This window comes from Sminthopsis crassicaudata, chromosome 2 (genome assembly GCF_048593235.1).
Source record: "Sminthopsis crassicaudata isolate SCR6 chromosome 2, ASM4859323v1, whole genome shotgun sequence".
In the NCBI taxonomy this organism is placed as follows: domain Eukaryota; kingdom Metazoa; phylum Chordata; class Mammalia; order Dasyuromorphia; family Dasyuridae; genus Sminthopsis; species Sminthopsis crassicaudata.
In genome coordinates this window covers 260,048,515-260,065,749 of record NC_133618.1, presented here as the reverse complement: position 1 = coordinate 260,065,749, position 17,235 = coordinate 260,048,515, and the positions used below count along the sequence as shown (strand labels likewise).

Sequence of the window (17,235 nt, the reverse complement as noted above, 5' to 3'; positions counted from 1 at the left end):
AGCCTATGGAACCAAACTTATCAAGGTATAGAATAACAAGAAATTTGGACAGCAGGGAGATGTAGAAGAAAAATTCAAGACTATTTTTGGCACAAGTCTGCTGCTTAGAAAAAGGACAAAGGGGTAGAGTTTCCTCATCCTTCTTGCATCCTTCCTACTATAACCAATGACTTTTTGCATTAATATTAATCAGGAAAAAAAAAAAGAAATTCCATAATGAAGATTTTTTTTAAAAGAACACAAAGTCCATGTTAAAGATTAGTTCAGTTCCTTCAATGGACCTTTGTAAGAAATTAATGTTGTAAATGCACCCTTTTAAAAATATTTAAGTTGGGGGGTCAGCTAGATGGCTCAGTGAATAGCACACCAGCCATAAAATCAGGAGGACCTGAGTTCAAATCTGGTCTCAGACACTTAACACTTCCTAGCTGTGTGACCCTGGACAAGTCACTTAACTCTAATTGCCTCAGGAAAAAAAAATCTAATTTAAACTTTTTAAAATTTGACTTCCAAATTCTGTTGCTCTTCAACCCCTCATCTAACTCGTTGGTAAAACAAATAACATGATATCAATAATACTTGTAAAGTCATGCAAAACATATTTCCATATTGACTATGTTGCCAAAAAATGCAAGAAAGTTTCTTTTAAATATGCTTCATTAGTTTCTCTTTGGAGATGGATACATTTTTCATCATGAGTCCTTCAGGATTGTCTTGGATCACTCTATTGATCAGAGTTGATAAGTCTTGCACAGTTCATCATCATTATTTTATTCCTATTATTATGAATAATGTTCTCCTGGTTCTGCTCACTTCACTTTGCATTAGTTCATATGCTTCCCAGATTTTTCTGAACCCATTCTGTTTGTCATGTATGATACCACAATAATAACCTGCATTATCATAAACCACAATTTGTTCAGCCTTTTCTTAATTGCTGGGCAACCACACATTTTATAATTCTTTGTCACAAACAAACAAATAAACAAAAAAAGCTACTATAAAAAAATCTTCTCACTATGGGCTCTCCTAAAGCAGAAAAGTAGCTTATCATTTATATTTTTCTGACGTTCTGTGCCAGTTGATGAGCCAATTTATTATCTAATTGCAGAAATTGATTACGATATCTCAACTGAGAAACTGAATGACTTAATGGTCTGCTAGGTGAAATCCTTCTCCAAGACCCTGTTTCCTTGAAGTGTTTTTCCAATATAATCCCCCTCTGATAGTGTAATGGATTATGTCTTTTCTTAGATTAGAGATAGAAGCAAGAAAAGATGTTAGAGCTATTTTTTTGAGATTAGAAATGAGTTTGCATAAGATTGCAATCCATTTTCTTTTTTCAACTCTATATGCAGTAGGTTCTTAAGATATCTTACCTTCTTTTAACACAACATTTTCTAGCATGATTTTTTTTCAGGAAATCACTTTTATAAAATAATATAAATCCTTTTCCTTATGCTTTTATCTCCTTGAGATACAGATCTAGTAGAAATATTGCTGGATTAAAGGAAATGCCCAGTTTTGTAAACCTTTCAACATAGTTCCAAATAGTATTCATATTTCAAAAGATGACAAGAGTACTTGGTTTTATGTGCTGCCACAGAACTAAAGATAATAAGCAAATATTTCATAATAGGAAAAGAATCATAACTAACCTGAAAGCTTTGTAAATTGTTTACCTTCCCAGATATTATTATATCTTATACCCATTAACAGATTCCCTTAAATAGCAAATTCTCCTTACCCACATAAGAGGTGGACACAATCTTATTAAACAAGTGGTGTTTTTCTTTACAGGGTATCGTAGTAAGCAATAAATAATGGTAGATTGAAATCTGAAAGATGATACAAGAAAGATGAGACATGGGCTGGCTAGGACAAAAAAAGTAGACATTATAGGCAGAAAAGAAATTGAAATTATTAAGATTGGTTTCTAAATGATTAAGATTTTAAATGACTAAAAGCCTAGAATCTCTACAAAGACTTCATTAAAATTCTTATCCTAGGCAACTAATGTAATTGTGCCTTGTCTTTCCCACAGATCAGGGACCAATGAACAAATCAGAAGTACATACCGTGACTGAATTTGTCCTCCTGAGCTTCCCTGGTCACTGGCAGATTCAAATTTTACTCTTTTCTTTGTTCTTGATAGTCTATAGCCTTACCTTGATGGGGAATGGGGCCATTGTCTGTGCAGTGAGGTGGGACCAAAGACTCACACTCCCATGTACATCCTACTAGGGAATTTTGCCTTCCTAGAGATCTGGTACATCACCTCCACTGTTCCCAGCATGTTAGAAAACTTTTTCTCAGAGACTAAAACCATTTCTTTTGCTGGTTGCTTCTTCCAATTCTATTTTTTCTCTTCCCTTGGTACAACTGAAGCCTATTTCTTGTGCATTATGGCTTATGATCGTTATCTTGCCATCTGTCACCCACTACACTACCCAACCAAAATGACCTTACGGCGCTGTTATACCTTGATGTCTGTATGCTGGGCATTTGGCTTCTTAAGTTATTTTCCATCTACTATTCAGCTCTCTCAGCTATCATTTTGTGGTCCCAACATCATTGACCACTTTGTGTGTGATATGGATCCAATTATGGCTCTATCATATTCCCCTGCTCCTGTCACTGAAATTCTGTTCTATATTCTAAGCTCCCTCATCATCATCCTCACGATGTTGTACATCCTTGGCTCTTACATTCTTCTACTAAGAGCCATGCTGCAAGTCCCCTCAGCTGCTGGCAGGCATAAGGCTTTCTCCACATGTGGATCCCATCTGGCTGTTGTCTGTCTCTTCTTTGGGAGCCTTATGATCATGTATGTGAGCCCAACATCTGAGAACTCAGGAGAAGTACAGAAGATAATAACCTTGTTCTATTCAGTTGTGACACCATTTTTAAACCCCCTGATCTATAGCCTCCGTAACAAGGAGATGAAAGCTGCCCTCAAAAAAGTCATGAGGATCACTTCAGAATAAACAAAGTCACATATATGAATTTTACATGTGGTTCTATATTCTAATGACAGATAATTAATTTCCACAAACATTGATTACATGCTTACTATGGGCACTGGAGGAAATACAAAGATGAATAAAAGATAATTGAGAAAGGAATAGTTTCTACTGCTCCTAAAGGCCATCTGATCAGATGCTTCTTTTTTTTTTTCCCCTGAGACTTCTTAAGTGACTTGTTAAGTGACTTGCCCAGGGTCACACAGCTAGGAAGTGTTAAGTGTCTGAGACCACATTTGAACTCAGGTCCTCCTGAATTCAGGGCTGGTGCTCTATCCACTGCGCCACCTAGCTGCCCCCAGATGCTTCTTTATTATGGGCCAGAACTCTGAACTCAAAACAAGGATGCTTACAAGGTACTAAATGAAATTGATGAGATAATGTTTACCTAGTTTATCATGGTGCTTAATAGTTCTTTAAATTCAGTATGATTGATTTAATCTTACAACAAATAATGGTTTCCTAGTGATATAATGATTGGTTTATACTCAGCGTAGAGCATATAAGCTAGGAGCCTCAGCTAGATTCATTCAGAGGCAGAGAAGACAAGAGACCTGGAGACAGGAGCTTAAGCTCTCAGAACCAAGGAGAGATTCATTTGATCTTCATTCAGGCTCTGGGGGACTGAGAAGATCGGAGAGAGATTCAGAGATGACAAACGGACTGGAGGCTGAGGCACAAGCCCTTGGACTTAGACAGATTCCTCCCATTTCACACCACCTTGGTGGCAGGGCTGTCCTCCTTAGCTTCTCCACTGAAACCAAAACTCCAGGAGGCCTTTAAGAAAGCTAACCAGGCCCCAGGAAAGGAGACAAGACTTTGGAAGAGATAATAAAGGATTTGGACTTTAACCCCTGGCTACTCTTGTGGCAATTACTGAACTGAAACAAAGGCTACTTCCAGAGACCCCAAGAAAACCGAACTAGAAAAATTACATTTCTCAACTATGTTATGAAGCATCTTACCTCTATAATCAGCACTCCCTTCACCATCATGATCCATTCTGTTCCTTTCTGCACAACGTGCTTAGCAAAGGAATGCAACTTCTCAATTGTTCCTACTTCTAACATAGACATAACATTCTTAGCACAGTGCCCTAGTCCAGATTTCTGTACTCAGGCTGCCTAGTTCTGTAAGTGTGGAATGAATGAAAATAGAGTGTAGTAGTATCAGCTATAATCTCTGATTTCTCACTCTCATTTTGCTAAAAGAAAGGGTTTGGAATATAACATAGGATGAATCCACGTACATGCAAGCATGAAATTTGGGACTCCAGAAGTAAGACTGTCAAACTCCATAAATTTCTTAAATGAAAAAAGGATACAGTTTTGAAATAATATTTAATTTGTTTTTTAAAAGGGAAGTGAAGGGGAAATTTCTGATTTCAGCAACAATAACAGTACTTCTTACATTTAATTTAACAGAGTTATTACTTAACTCTAATAGTTTTTCCTTGTCACCAACTATTAATGTCAAATTATTTCAATAAATATTTGCTAAATTAAATTTAGGGAATACCAATTGCATTCATAACACTACTTTGTCACTTGAGGAGACAAAAAAAAAGCATTAACAAGAGCTATTCCTCAATAAATAAATGACCAAACAATATGAACACGTTTTAAAAAGAGTTGCAGATTATAAACTGTATTATTTGCTCCTTGGAAATTTCCTCCAAATCACAAATAATTCAAGAAATGCAAATTTTAAAAGTCATTGAGGTTTCACCTATCACCCAGACCAAGATAACAAAAATGGGAATGATTGAGCAGTAGCGGGGAAAAGGAAAGCTAATATATTGATGGTTGAGCTGTGAATAAATCCAACCATTCTGATAACCATTTAAAATTATTCTGAAAAAACTACAATTTAACTGATCATATTTTTGACTCAATAAACTCTTTTACCAAACATACACCCCAAAGAGTTCAAAGATAGAAATATGAATCACAATAGGATTCTCTGAGGTATCAAAATCCTGGAAACAACTTGAATGCCCATCAGATGGAGAGTAACAAAGTAAATTGTGATGTATAGATCTAATTAATATTATTTTGTATTATGTAAAAGAAATTCAGAGAAAACTAGGATGATTTACATGTACTAATATGATTAAAATAAACAAAACTCATAGTATATGCTCAAGTACAACTAAAATAGGAAAATATTTCAAGAAGGAATTCAGGCTTTAAATGATTGAGAAAGGAGAAAATAATTCTAGAGAACAGATAAGGAAACATATTGGTCTCCTTGTAACAGTAATGGGGGAGGGAGCGGACATAGTAGGTAGGATGTTGTATATGTTATTAAATATGGTGACTATGAGGTACTTTTGATAACTGTTATCCTTTATTACAAAGTTGGGTTCAATGGGGAAAGGGGTGACACAGTGGTCTAAATCTAAAAATAACTGTGATGTAAAAATCAAAAGCATCAATAAAACATTTTTGAAGCAAAAAAAAAAAAAAAAAAAAAAAAGAATATACCATTCCATTTTGTTTTACTATAGGCTTCAGGAAATAGACAACATTCTAATAATCAACTTACTTTATTTCTTCTGGAGGTCATTTACTAAGGCAATATGATTTTAGAAGCAAAAATTTAAAAGCTAATGAGGGAAAATTAAATAGATTGAGATTTCAATTTATTAGAACTACTAATACTATTGCCTCAATTTTAAAATATTTTTCCAATTACATGTAAAACATTTGATATTTACTCTTTTTTTATTTTAGGTTCTAAATTCTCACCCTCTATCTCTCTCCTCACCCCTTTCTCTCTTCTCTCACCCCTCCCTGAGGAAGTTGATATAGTTTATACATGTGCAGTCATAAAAAACATATTTCTATATTACTCATGTTGTGAAGAAAATACCAACCAACCAAAAAAAAAAAAAGTAGAAAAAGAATGTTGGTATTTTTTTTTAAGTACAACACAATGTACATTCAGACTCCATCAGTTCTTTCTTTGGAGGTGAATAGAATTTTTCATCATGAGTCATTCTGAATTATCTTAGATAGCTTCCATGTTTTTTAGAATTTTATTATAATTTTTTTCATGAATATAAATCAATCATCATTAAATGAACATTTCAGTATAAAAAGGAAAATCGTTTATGAAACTGCAAAATATATACACAACACAGCATCATAGGTAGAGGATAAATATTGAAGGAAATATGAAGATAAAGTAGAAGACAATTGAGGAATCTGTTCCTACTAGCCTGAACATAATTCTTTGAACTGAAAGAGGGCATCAACTCAGGAAGGTTTCTCATCTTTATCCATTCTGTACTGCCCATCCTGGTGCAACTGTTCCTCCGCTGAGTGACATTAATTAATGATTAATTGTCAGATGTAGATAATCTTGTCTGTATCAAAACAATATTACTTATTCTTTACTATTTGGATTATCCCATTCTGTTTTGATATTAGCTTCTGACAAAAGACATATTTTATACAATCAACTCATTCTGTTTGTCCCTAACACCATTCACTGAAATAGTATGGTTTTGGAAGTTAAAATAAAGAAACAACAGGGGGGAAACACATATATATATAGAAAGAGAGCTTTTTTTGTTTTTTTAAATTAAGATCTGTAGATAGATAGATAGATAGATAGATAGATAGATAGATAGATAGATAGATACACACACATATTTACATATCTTTTAAATTAAGTCCCTGAAAGAGATGAAAAGATAAATATTGATATATATGTATGTGTGTCTATTTTGTGTGTGTATGTATATATATATACATACATATATATATATATATATATATATATATATACACCTTATCTATATACCTCAAGCCTTGATTTAAAAGGACAATTGATATACTCCCTTGAGCCCTTTGTTTATTTTTATTCTAAATTTTCTCATTCAATATATAATTAATCAACAAGCAAACATTTCAGTATGCCAAAAAAAAACCTAAAAAATATTAATGAAATCATGAACTTTTCTTTGGCCCAATTTTTATGGGCATATGAGTTAATAGCTATGTCATATTTTTGGTTTATGTAGCCTACATGCACCAAAAAGAATTAGGTAAACCCCTCTCTAAATAATAATATAAACAAATAAAATAAAATAATAAAGGTAAAGCCCTCTAGTTTATCTTTCAGTTAAGGAATAAAAGGGATATTTCACATATAAAGAATTCATTTGAATTTTTTTAAAAATTAAACAATTAAAAGTTATAAAAACAAATTAAAAGGAAAACGGTCCCGGCTATCAAACATGTTACAGCCTATTTTGGCTACATACAAATACAAAGACCACTATGAAGAATCCATACAGATTATGCTGAGTAATTTCAAAGGAAAGAAACTCTCAAAAACTGGGGACGATCCAAAAAGGTACTAGAACTCTGTGTTAAAAGAAATTTTGACTTTATAAAACTATCTGCATAGCCAAATCTTTATTTCCCAAATTTGCCTTTTCTCTTTTGAATCCTGTGTGTTCAGCAGCAGAGATGAAATTATGACCTGTGCCACTAAAACTGTCCAAGCACTATTTCTTTGTTTTGCTCAATCCTTATAATCTTTAGAAATGCTTTCTAAGTTCATTCTGGCATTATCATTTGTGGACACTTGAGTTACCATGAGTAATAGTTAGCCTGTCTAACATTTCTTGGATATATGACTAAGGAAAATAGTTTTTTGGATAAATAAATAGCATACTCTTTACTTCCTCATTAGAGAATCGCCTACCATCACTACACCTCTTCTTCCTGTGACACTATGCAGTATATAGTGTGTTAAGGAAAAACTAGCACCTCTGGTGTAAGAGTTTGCTGAGATTTTTTTCAGGGCTGCTCATTTATTCTCAGTGTCCAAGCAGTTACCCAGCTTTCGCCTGTGGTTCTAAGAATCTGTAGCATGCACAGCAGCCACATCCTAATAAACTACTTCAGCAGACAGGCTCAGTTAGATTAAGGATAACTGACAGGCCTCAAATCCATCACTGAGTTAGGGAGATGAATACACCAAGCTTGTAAAGACTTCCCTCCAGCAGAATGGAAAGATGAAAATAATTTGTCCCAAAAGCAATAAAGGTGGCTGAAACAGGTGCTATAGGAACTTAGAGCTTGGTCAGATATCAGTATCAAAATCATCCACTGCATCCCCTGCACTTGCCAAACATCCTGACTTTTGTCTTGCAAGAGACTTAGATGACACTGAAAGAGAAACTGAGATTGACAACCTCTGACTCTTTTAAAACCAATTCATGTATAAGTCAAGATATCACCCTGTTATGATCGTCTTCGAAAAGGAAGAATGAAGCACAACTAAAAGATTTTTCATCTGGCAGCACCTATAGCTCCATATCCTCATTCCTTGAAGAACAAACAATTATTTTTTCAGATTCCAACTAGATTCTCCCCAAGATTATTTCTTTTTTTACTCCTAATTGTTTCTTTTTTCACTTTCTTCTCATTATGTTATTGTCCTGTTAATCTGAACCTTTGGGAAACTTTTCCTCTTTCCTAGCAAAGTATAGCCCTACCTCTCCCTAATAACCTTGAGAGTGCAAAAATAGTCCCTGAGTCTCTATACCTTATAGGACAAAAATCAATTTGCTTATTAAACCTAGATAGCAATCACTTGGCTGTTGCAGAAATACAAATATTACATATTATTCCAAGCCATTCAAAATTGCCCCTACTGGCCATATTCACTAGATGCAAGATTCTTGGTCTTTGCCTTGGTCAATGCCAGCTGCCACTTCACCAGATTTGTACCCAATATTATTGGTCAAACATTCACATAATCTTGGGGGTAGGTATATCCTAGATCCCCATGCTTCAGCTACCACAGCTTGAGAATGTTAAATGGTGTCCTCTTCAATCCTGAAGTTGATTCATGCAGAGGTCATTATCCCCCCTAAACAAATATTGTGGCAAAATATTTTTGGTTAGCTTCAGGGCTGAAGTTATTCTTCTCGTTTCCAGAATCTAAGTTATAGTTTTAAAAATACACCTTGTTTCTTTTCCCTTCCCTCACTAATGACTTTACTTGGATTACCTGTCTTGGCTATCTCTTCATTCTTTTTGAGTTCTTTTTCTTCTCTATTTCTTTTTCCTTTCCTTCTTTTTCTTCAAATGATTCTCCTTTTTTTAACCTTTTTCTTCTTTAGTCCATCATCTTTTTCCTTCTTTCTACAGTCCTCTCAAGTCAACTCCTTGTATTGAGGTTTTAGCCTTGCATGTTCCTTAGCACAATCTTGCTACTTAGCTTCTTAAATCTTCCCAAATTTGTCTTCCTCTCAGCCAATCTCTGGCCTTCTCTGGCCTTTTTTCACAATTCCACACCCTCACAATTCCTTCAATTTCTTCTTCCTCCTTCTTAAATTCAAGTTATCCTCCTTGATCTTTCTCCTTTCACTAATTTCTTCCACAGAAGTTGAAAGGGGAATTATATTTCATTGCTTCAAGGCTATCAGGGGAAAGGAAAACAACTATACATTTTAAAATATTTAAAGCAGCTCTTTTTGTGGTAGCAATTACCTGGAAATTTTGAGTACTTGTCAATTGGGAAATGGCCACTGTTTTTCTATGCTTTCTTTTTTGGATTTTTTTTGGTTCTTTCCTAGACTTGCCTGAGTTTAGAAAAACATAGAAAGACTTGTATGGCATAACAAAAAGTGAGAGAACATTAGATACAGTATCTTTGTTCAAAGAACAATCAAATTAATCTAATTATTACAAATACTTAAATCAACCACAAAAAAGCCATGAAAGAAGATGCTATGATTCTCCAGAGAAAGGCTTGATAAATAGAAGAATGCATGGTATGGTTTACATATATTTATAAATCTGGGTCAAATGGTGGCCCTCTCTAGTATGGAGTAAGGAGAAAAAGAGAGAGTACAAAACTTAAAATGTAGCACAAAAAATGAATTTTAAAAAATTTAAATATATCAATAATAAATATGAAGAAGTAATCATGCCATGGTTAGATAGAGTCCGATTTTATGTCTTTCATAATCCCACTAATTTTTCATAGTAGAAAGGAAGAGGGAAGAAAAGAAACACTAATCATGCACCTCCTATCTGCCAGACACTGTGCTAAGTACTTTGCAAATATTTCATTTGATCATCACATGCTATGAGGTAGGTACTACTATTATTATTTCCATTTGAGAGTTAAGGAAACTGAGACATAGAGCTTAAGTGGCTTACTCCCACTTGGTATCTGAGTTTGGATTTGAATTCAGGTCTTCCTTACTTTAAATCTAGAATTCTATACACTGGGTACTTACCACCAACCAAGAAGCAACTATTACCAGATACAACTTAGATTAGGAATATAATGAATCTGTAAGGATATGAGACTCTCCAGGATCCTACTGAGGGCACAATCTATTAGCAGATAGAAATGAAATAAAGTATTGAAAGACATCTAGGTCAGGGAAACATAAAGGACCAAGACATCAGTTCTAGTTCTATCACTAATAATTTGATCTTGGCAAGTCACTTAAAACCTCTGACTCTAAAACGAGAGGTCAAACTACTTGATATATAAAGTGACTTCTTGCTCAAACTGCTATGATTTCATGTTTAGATATCAACTAGAATAGTTGTATCAAACTCAAGTAAAACTAGAACTTACACAAATTAACATTATGTTGTATTTTTTAATTGATTTTGTTAAACATTTCCCAATTATATGTAAACCTAATTTGGGTTGTACTCCATAAGTTTGATACCTCTGATCTAAAGATTTTCCCTGATTATTTTCAGCTCAAATTTGTAAAATTCTAATATAAGTAGAGAAGTTGGCATAAACTTTTAGTGATTATGGCCATGAAAATTCAACTATTATTTTGAAATTTCTCACAGGCAAAGTTATAATATGACAATCTAATAAAATCATAATGGAACAGAGTTCATCTCTCTATAGGGAAAAACAAGAATTGTAGAGTCCAAGCTAGCTCCCTGGAGGCCTCAGGATCAGCCAGAATCAGGATAAGCAAAAGTCCTTGGTCTTCAGAGAGAGATGTGAAGGAGATGGACAAAACTGCCAGGAATTTTGCCAAGGATCCCTCTTTGATTCTGGAGTCTAGAATCTCCACCCTTTTTTCCTCCTCATCCTGTGGTCAAGTGAAGTCCTCTCGCCTCTCTCACTCCACCCCCTAATCCTTCCTATGATTATCTGTATACACCAAACATCCAGACTGCATGGAACAATGAGAAGGGCCATTTTTCCAAACATATGCTAATAGAATCATTGTCCAATAGGTAATTAGCCTTAAGTGCTCAGTTGTCTAATTCAAGCATACCTTTTAAAAGTTTCAACCCTTTACAAGGCACATTAACTGAAAGTTCACACATATAAGGAAAGTCTGCTTTGGTATCAAGTTGTCAAGTGATCTAGACAGAATGTAAAATTAAAGTTTATATATGAACATACAAAGTCATACAAAATGTAAAGGAAGTGATAAACATGTGCAAGGAGTCCCCAGCCTTATATTTCCTAACAATGGAGTTATGATTAGAGTTCTGGCCTTCATTCACTCATCAACATTATGATTCAGGTATGTCACAACTACTGTGTTTCAATCACAAACAAATTAGTATATTGTGCTCTAGTTTCTATTCCATTCTGGAGCTAATCATTTTTAATTATCTTTCTTCATTAGTAGCTCTTAGTTCATCACAATGATGTGTGGCAGGAGAGAAGCAAAGAACAATAAGTCATGGAAATCAAGGAATCAATACAACCAAAAGGTAGCATGTAATCGGCTTCACCCTATTTGGAATTTTCTGTGCATTTCAACTTCAACTTATCTGTATCGAAATAATCTATATTTATCCTCCAGTAGAACTAATCAAACTCCCAGAAATCCCTTTCCCTTGAGAGAAAAAATGAACGAAAATCTATTTGCCCCTTTCATCTGTCCTAGTATCATAGTTGGAATCAACATGACTTCACAGAAATACAAAAATTTGAAGTTGTAAGGAACCTTAGTAACTACTGAATGCTACAAATGTCCTTTCCCACTCAATATCCCTTCAGGTATTTTACAAAGACACTTATCAAGACCTCTCTTTTCCAGGTGAAACATTCCCAGTTTCTTTAGCCAATTATCATATTACATGGTCTCAAAGCCTTTCTGCACCCTGGTAACTAGGGCAGAGGAGAGGAAGATGATCACTTTATTCCTGGCAATTCTATCTTTCCTAATGCAGCCAAAGATGTCATTACTTGGTTTTGCTGCAGAATCTTAAGTATGATTCATAAAGACCTTGCAGATCCTGAAGGCCAAGAATTTTTTTCAAGTAGACGGCTACTTAATCATTCTTCCTCTATTTCATTATACTATCTGGTTCTAATAAAAGCAGCAACAGATAGAATTTTTTTAAATTGCTGTAATAAAAACAGAAATATTGAGTTAAAAAGTGTGCTAAAAGGCGATGGTTGTTCAATCATTTTTCAGTCATATCAGATGTTTTATGACCCTATTTAAGATTTTTTTTTGACAAGAGATATTGGAGTAGTTTATCATTTTCCTCTCTAACTTTACATATGTGGAAAATGAAGCAAGCAGGTTTATTTCTCCAAAGTCATGCAGCTAATAAGAATCCGAGACCAGATCTAAATTTACAGAGATGACTTTTCTGACTCCAGTTCCAGCACTTTAACCACTTCCCCACCTATCTACCTCTATATAAGATTATATTAGCTTTTTAATTGAGGAATTATGATAATCTAGTTTAAAATAAATTCAATTTTTGTGAAAAGATACTTTAAAAATCATATGATCATTGCTTGACAGAAATGAAGAAAACCACAGAATTAGAATAAAAAGTTGTAAAGGACTGAAACTCTTAAAAGGTGTGCTTGAATCAGACATTCTATTTAGTGGTGACACCATGCTTAACCCCTTGATTTATAGTTTCCAAAACAAGGAGATAAAGGCTGACCTGAGAAACATCATGGGGATTGCTTTAAAAAAAAAAAAAAAAAAAACTGCATAAATGAATTTTACCTGTGGTTCTAAGCTTGAATGACAAGTAATTCAATTCAATAAACAATGATTAAGTGCTTACCTTCAGCAAAACAATGGAAGAAACATAAGGAAAAATAAAAGATCATTGCAAAAGGAATTATCTTTTCCTATTATTTCTGAGGATTAAGAACTGAAATGAGACATCTTCTCAGAAAGAACCCTTATGTTTTTATGGCCTACCTTGATTGTCCTGGTTCAAATGAACCTCAGCTGATAGAATCAAATAAACCCATTACCTGAAAGCACTGTTTATTATGTAGGCTTCAAAATGGTTTTTGCTATTTCTGTGTTATTTAGATCATCTCATTCTATTTTGCTATTAATTGCTGGAAATAGACATATTTTTATATAATCTTCCAATTATATTTGTGATAGACAATTCATATAATTTTAGAAGCTAAAATAGAAAATTGGCTGGAAAAAACATAAATCAAGGCTTTAATCTAACACAACTACAGATTGACTCCTTTGCATGATTTGTCTAGAATTGTTATTATAATTGTCCTAGTGAATACAACTTTCAACATCAACAATAAAGCACTTTAAAGTGCAAAGAACCAAAAATGATTTTTAAAGAAACTATGAATTTCTTTAAGGAACCATTTAGTATTTTGCTTTTTTTAAAGTGACTCTCAATGACCTTGATAGAGCTTAGGGACAAAAAATATATCAGTCATTTGCATCCAAATTAGAGTTGTAGTTGAGTCATTTCAGTTCTGCCCCATTTTTTCGAGTCCCCATTGCAGGTTTTCTTTACAAAGATTCTAGAGTGGTTTGCCATTTTCTTCTCCATCTTGTTTTACAGATCAGCAAACTGAAGTGAATAGAGTTAAATGATTTGCCCAGAGTCACAACTAGTATCTGAGACCACATTTGGACTGAGGACGGCTTCCTGAATTGAGACCCAGACTTTTAGCTATTATGCCACCTACCTGTAGAAACAAATTTTTTTTAAAAGTTCCATTAAGGATCTTACACTTTATTTAGGCAAGGAACAAGTTAACTGATAATTAAATACAAAGAGTCCATAAAACCATACAAAGTAATTTTTAAAGAGAAAAAGCTTTCATAACTGGGAAGAAGAAAAGAAAAGGCACTAGAACTGTCTTGAAACTAGGACTTTCAGGATGTAGAAATGAGGATACAGAGTTTTCCAGATGTGAAAAAACACTTGTGAGGAGTCCTGGTGGCTCCTCTCTGTACATATGGCACAAGAAATTTTGATGGAGGAAAAGAAGTCTCTCTTTTTTCACTGAGTATATGTATGAGGTTCTAAAATTCTCACTGTGAACATTTATATCTTAGGAAAATGACAAATAAATTGTGGAATTGATTCATCATTTTGTTGATTTCTAGACTTTAGAAAGAGATGGAGAAAACATAATCATGCAAATTGAATTTAAAAGTGTATCATATCCAATTGATAAATGATGGACAGAATCAGCTATACCCAGAGAAGGAACACCGGGAAATGAGTGTAAACTGTTTGCATTTTTGTTTTTCTTCCCAGGTTATTCTTACCTTCTGAATCCAATTCTACCTGTGCAACAAAAAAAAATTAAATTAAAATTTAAAAATCGATTTTGTACATATATATATATTGTATCTAGGATATACTATAACATATTTAACATGTATAGGAATGCCTGTCATCTAGGGGAGGGGTGTTAGGATTACTAGGTGAGAACTCAGGTTGTCTGGACAATGACAAGGTGAGAATTCAGGTTGTCTGGACAATTACAAGGTGAGAACTCAGGTTGACTTGATAGAAGGAGCAAACTCATTGGCTGAAGTGGTTCTTCCCAGAAGCCCTTGCATGATCCCACGCCCATTCTCTGGGAGGATAAAAGAGAGAACAGTGGGCCTGGAAAGTTAGTCTGCCTGGAGAAGGATAAGAGCTGGAGGAGATTCAGAGCCAGGATTCAAGGAGAAGACTCTGCACTACATCTGGCTTGACGCAGCTCTCTGCAGGAAGGGAATCGGCTCTCTGCAGGAAGGGAAGTCACTTCTCTGGACAAGAGTTAACAGCAACTACCTGGAGACAACGGTTCACTACAGGAAGAAGAATCTGTCTGAGAGATTTGAGTAGACACAGCAGATCTCTTCCCAGAGAGCAATCCAGCAGCTTCTGGAGACGACAGCACGCTACAGAGGGGGTAGAGGGAAGGAGGGGAAAATTCAGAACAGAAGGAAGTGCAAGGGATAATGTAAAAAAAAAAAGTACCCATGCATATGTACTGTCAAAAAAAAGTTATAATTATAAAATTAATTTTAAAAATAAAAATTAAAAAAGTGTATCATAAGTGGGTTGTTTTTTTTTTTTTTTTCAGAGAGCCTTTGGACAACATTTACCAACACTTCTGTTAACAAAGCAACTCTCTTCTTATTCTTAAATTCATAGAATGTAAGCAACAGTACACTAAGGGAATAAAAGATATCCCTTTAGTGCTTTGGAAACTGAGAAATGACTTTTTATATTTATGTATCAGCAATTCCACAAACTCAGAGAGAGACATTGCAAGTTTCACTCTATGCTATTCATATCAATGTCAGCCTATAAATCCTCCAAAATCAAGATATGGAAATTTTTTAAAATACAAACATCTAAAACTGAAAGACAGAGAGAGCTGCATGTTCCATAAGATGAAATACTCAAACAAGACTTGTAGAATAGATGAGGAAATGTATCATCATTCATTCCTTGGACAGGTGGGAGACTATGGAAAATGGAAAATGTTAAATGGTTATTAGGTTAATATGTTATATTTATCTCTTTTTCTTTGGAATAAGCTTTCTTTAGTTTTCTTAGTTTTCTTTAGAATAGGGATTTGAGAGATGATTGTGATGAAAAAAAGAAAAGTTATAAAGCATTAATTTTTAAAAAATTAAAAATGTGATAAATTCATATTGAAGTTATTGAGCACATGATTATATTTTCAAAGGAACTCTGAAATTCTTTAGGAGTAATAAACAAAACTCAAGCATCAGGCTCAAAAATTGAGTGCAACTCTCTTTTATACCTTATTCTCACAAAATTGTCAACCTTTCTTTTCCGATCAAAACACTTTCTTGATAGTATATTTTGTGACACTTCTGTAGGCAATTCATTATTAGTAAAATACTTCAGCCATGCCACTCTTTGTAGTTCTTGGGTAACACCCAATCATGATTCATTGTAGATGCATTGTTTCCTAATGCTCAGGAAAATGTTATCCACCTCTTGAAGAGGATTGCTGTTAAAATGATAGGTATTTGTTCCAGGGAAGATCTTAGTATTGTTAAAAGTATCACATAAAGTATTTGGACTTTAACTCCTGGATGTATTTGGGGTGATTACTCTGAACTGAAACTAAGGCTCCCTCCAGAAGTCCCCCAAGAAACCCGCTCACAGAGAAAAGTACACTTTGGAGAATAATATTACAGGTAACCCCCTGAGCTGCAGATAAGCCGAAACCTAACCTACTGTACTATAATAAAGGATAAGCTTAATCATTTTTAGAAAAACATGAATAGAGTTATATGAAATAATAGTAAAATGAGCAGAATCAAGAGAACCTTCTATATAGTAATAGAACTATTGTTTCAAGAACAATTTTGGAGAACCAAGTTATTTTGACTTTTATACATATCCAAATTAACTACAAAGCACCTATGAAAGAAGACACTATCTACACTCAGAGAAAGACTTGATAAATGGAAGTATATATAGGATGATTTTACACGCAGAGATACACATATGCACAGATATATTTATATATGTATTTGTATCAAATGGTAGCCATCAGAAGGGAGTGGGGGGAAGAAAAAACAGCTACTTGATAACTTTAATATATATTTAAAAGGAATAACAAGTTGGATATAATAGATTTGCAGCATCATGTATAATCATTTTTATCATATTCTACTCTATTATAGAAATGCTTGTTTTATTTCATAAGTTTATAACAAAAAACAAATTTAAAAAGAGGAGCTAAAACAAACAAGTAAGGAATAAAAGAGAAAATCAGGTAGGATAGCCTCAGGATTAAGAAAGGTACAGGCATCTTTGCTAGGCAATGGGCTATTAGCCAGAAAAATTCAGCAGCTAGCTGTAATCAGTCAATTATAGATTTCTTTTAAATTTTGCCTCACATTAAAGATGCATAACAAGCAATTACAAGGAGATAAAGTGAAAAACTCAGATTTTATTTG

At 34.0% G+C, this 17,235-nt stretch overlaps 1 protein-coding gene across 1 annotated transcript; it reads left to right on the top strand.

Moving 5' to 3' along the window:
* The first annotated feature begins 2,055 nt into the window (after positions 1-2,055).
* LOC141553401 (olfactory receptor 11H4-like) lies at positions 2,056-2,987 on the top strand. The gene is given in 2 exon segments (XM_074285072.1): positions 2,056-2,215; positions 2,218-2,987. Coding segments are annotated over 2 exon segments (930 nt in total).
* Positions 2,988-17,235: the final 14,248 nt, after the last annotated feature.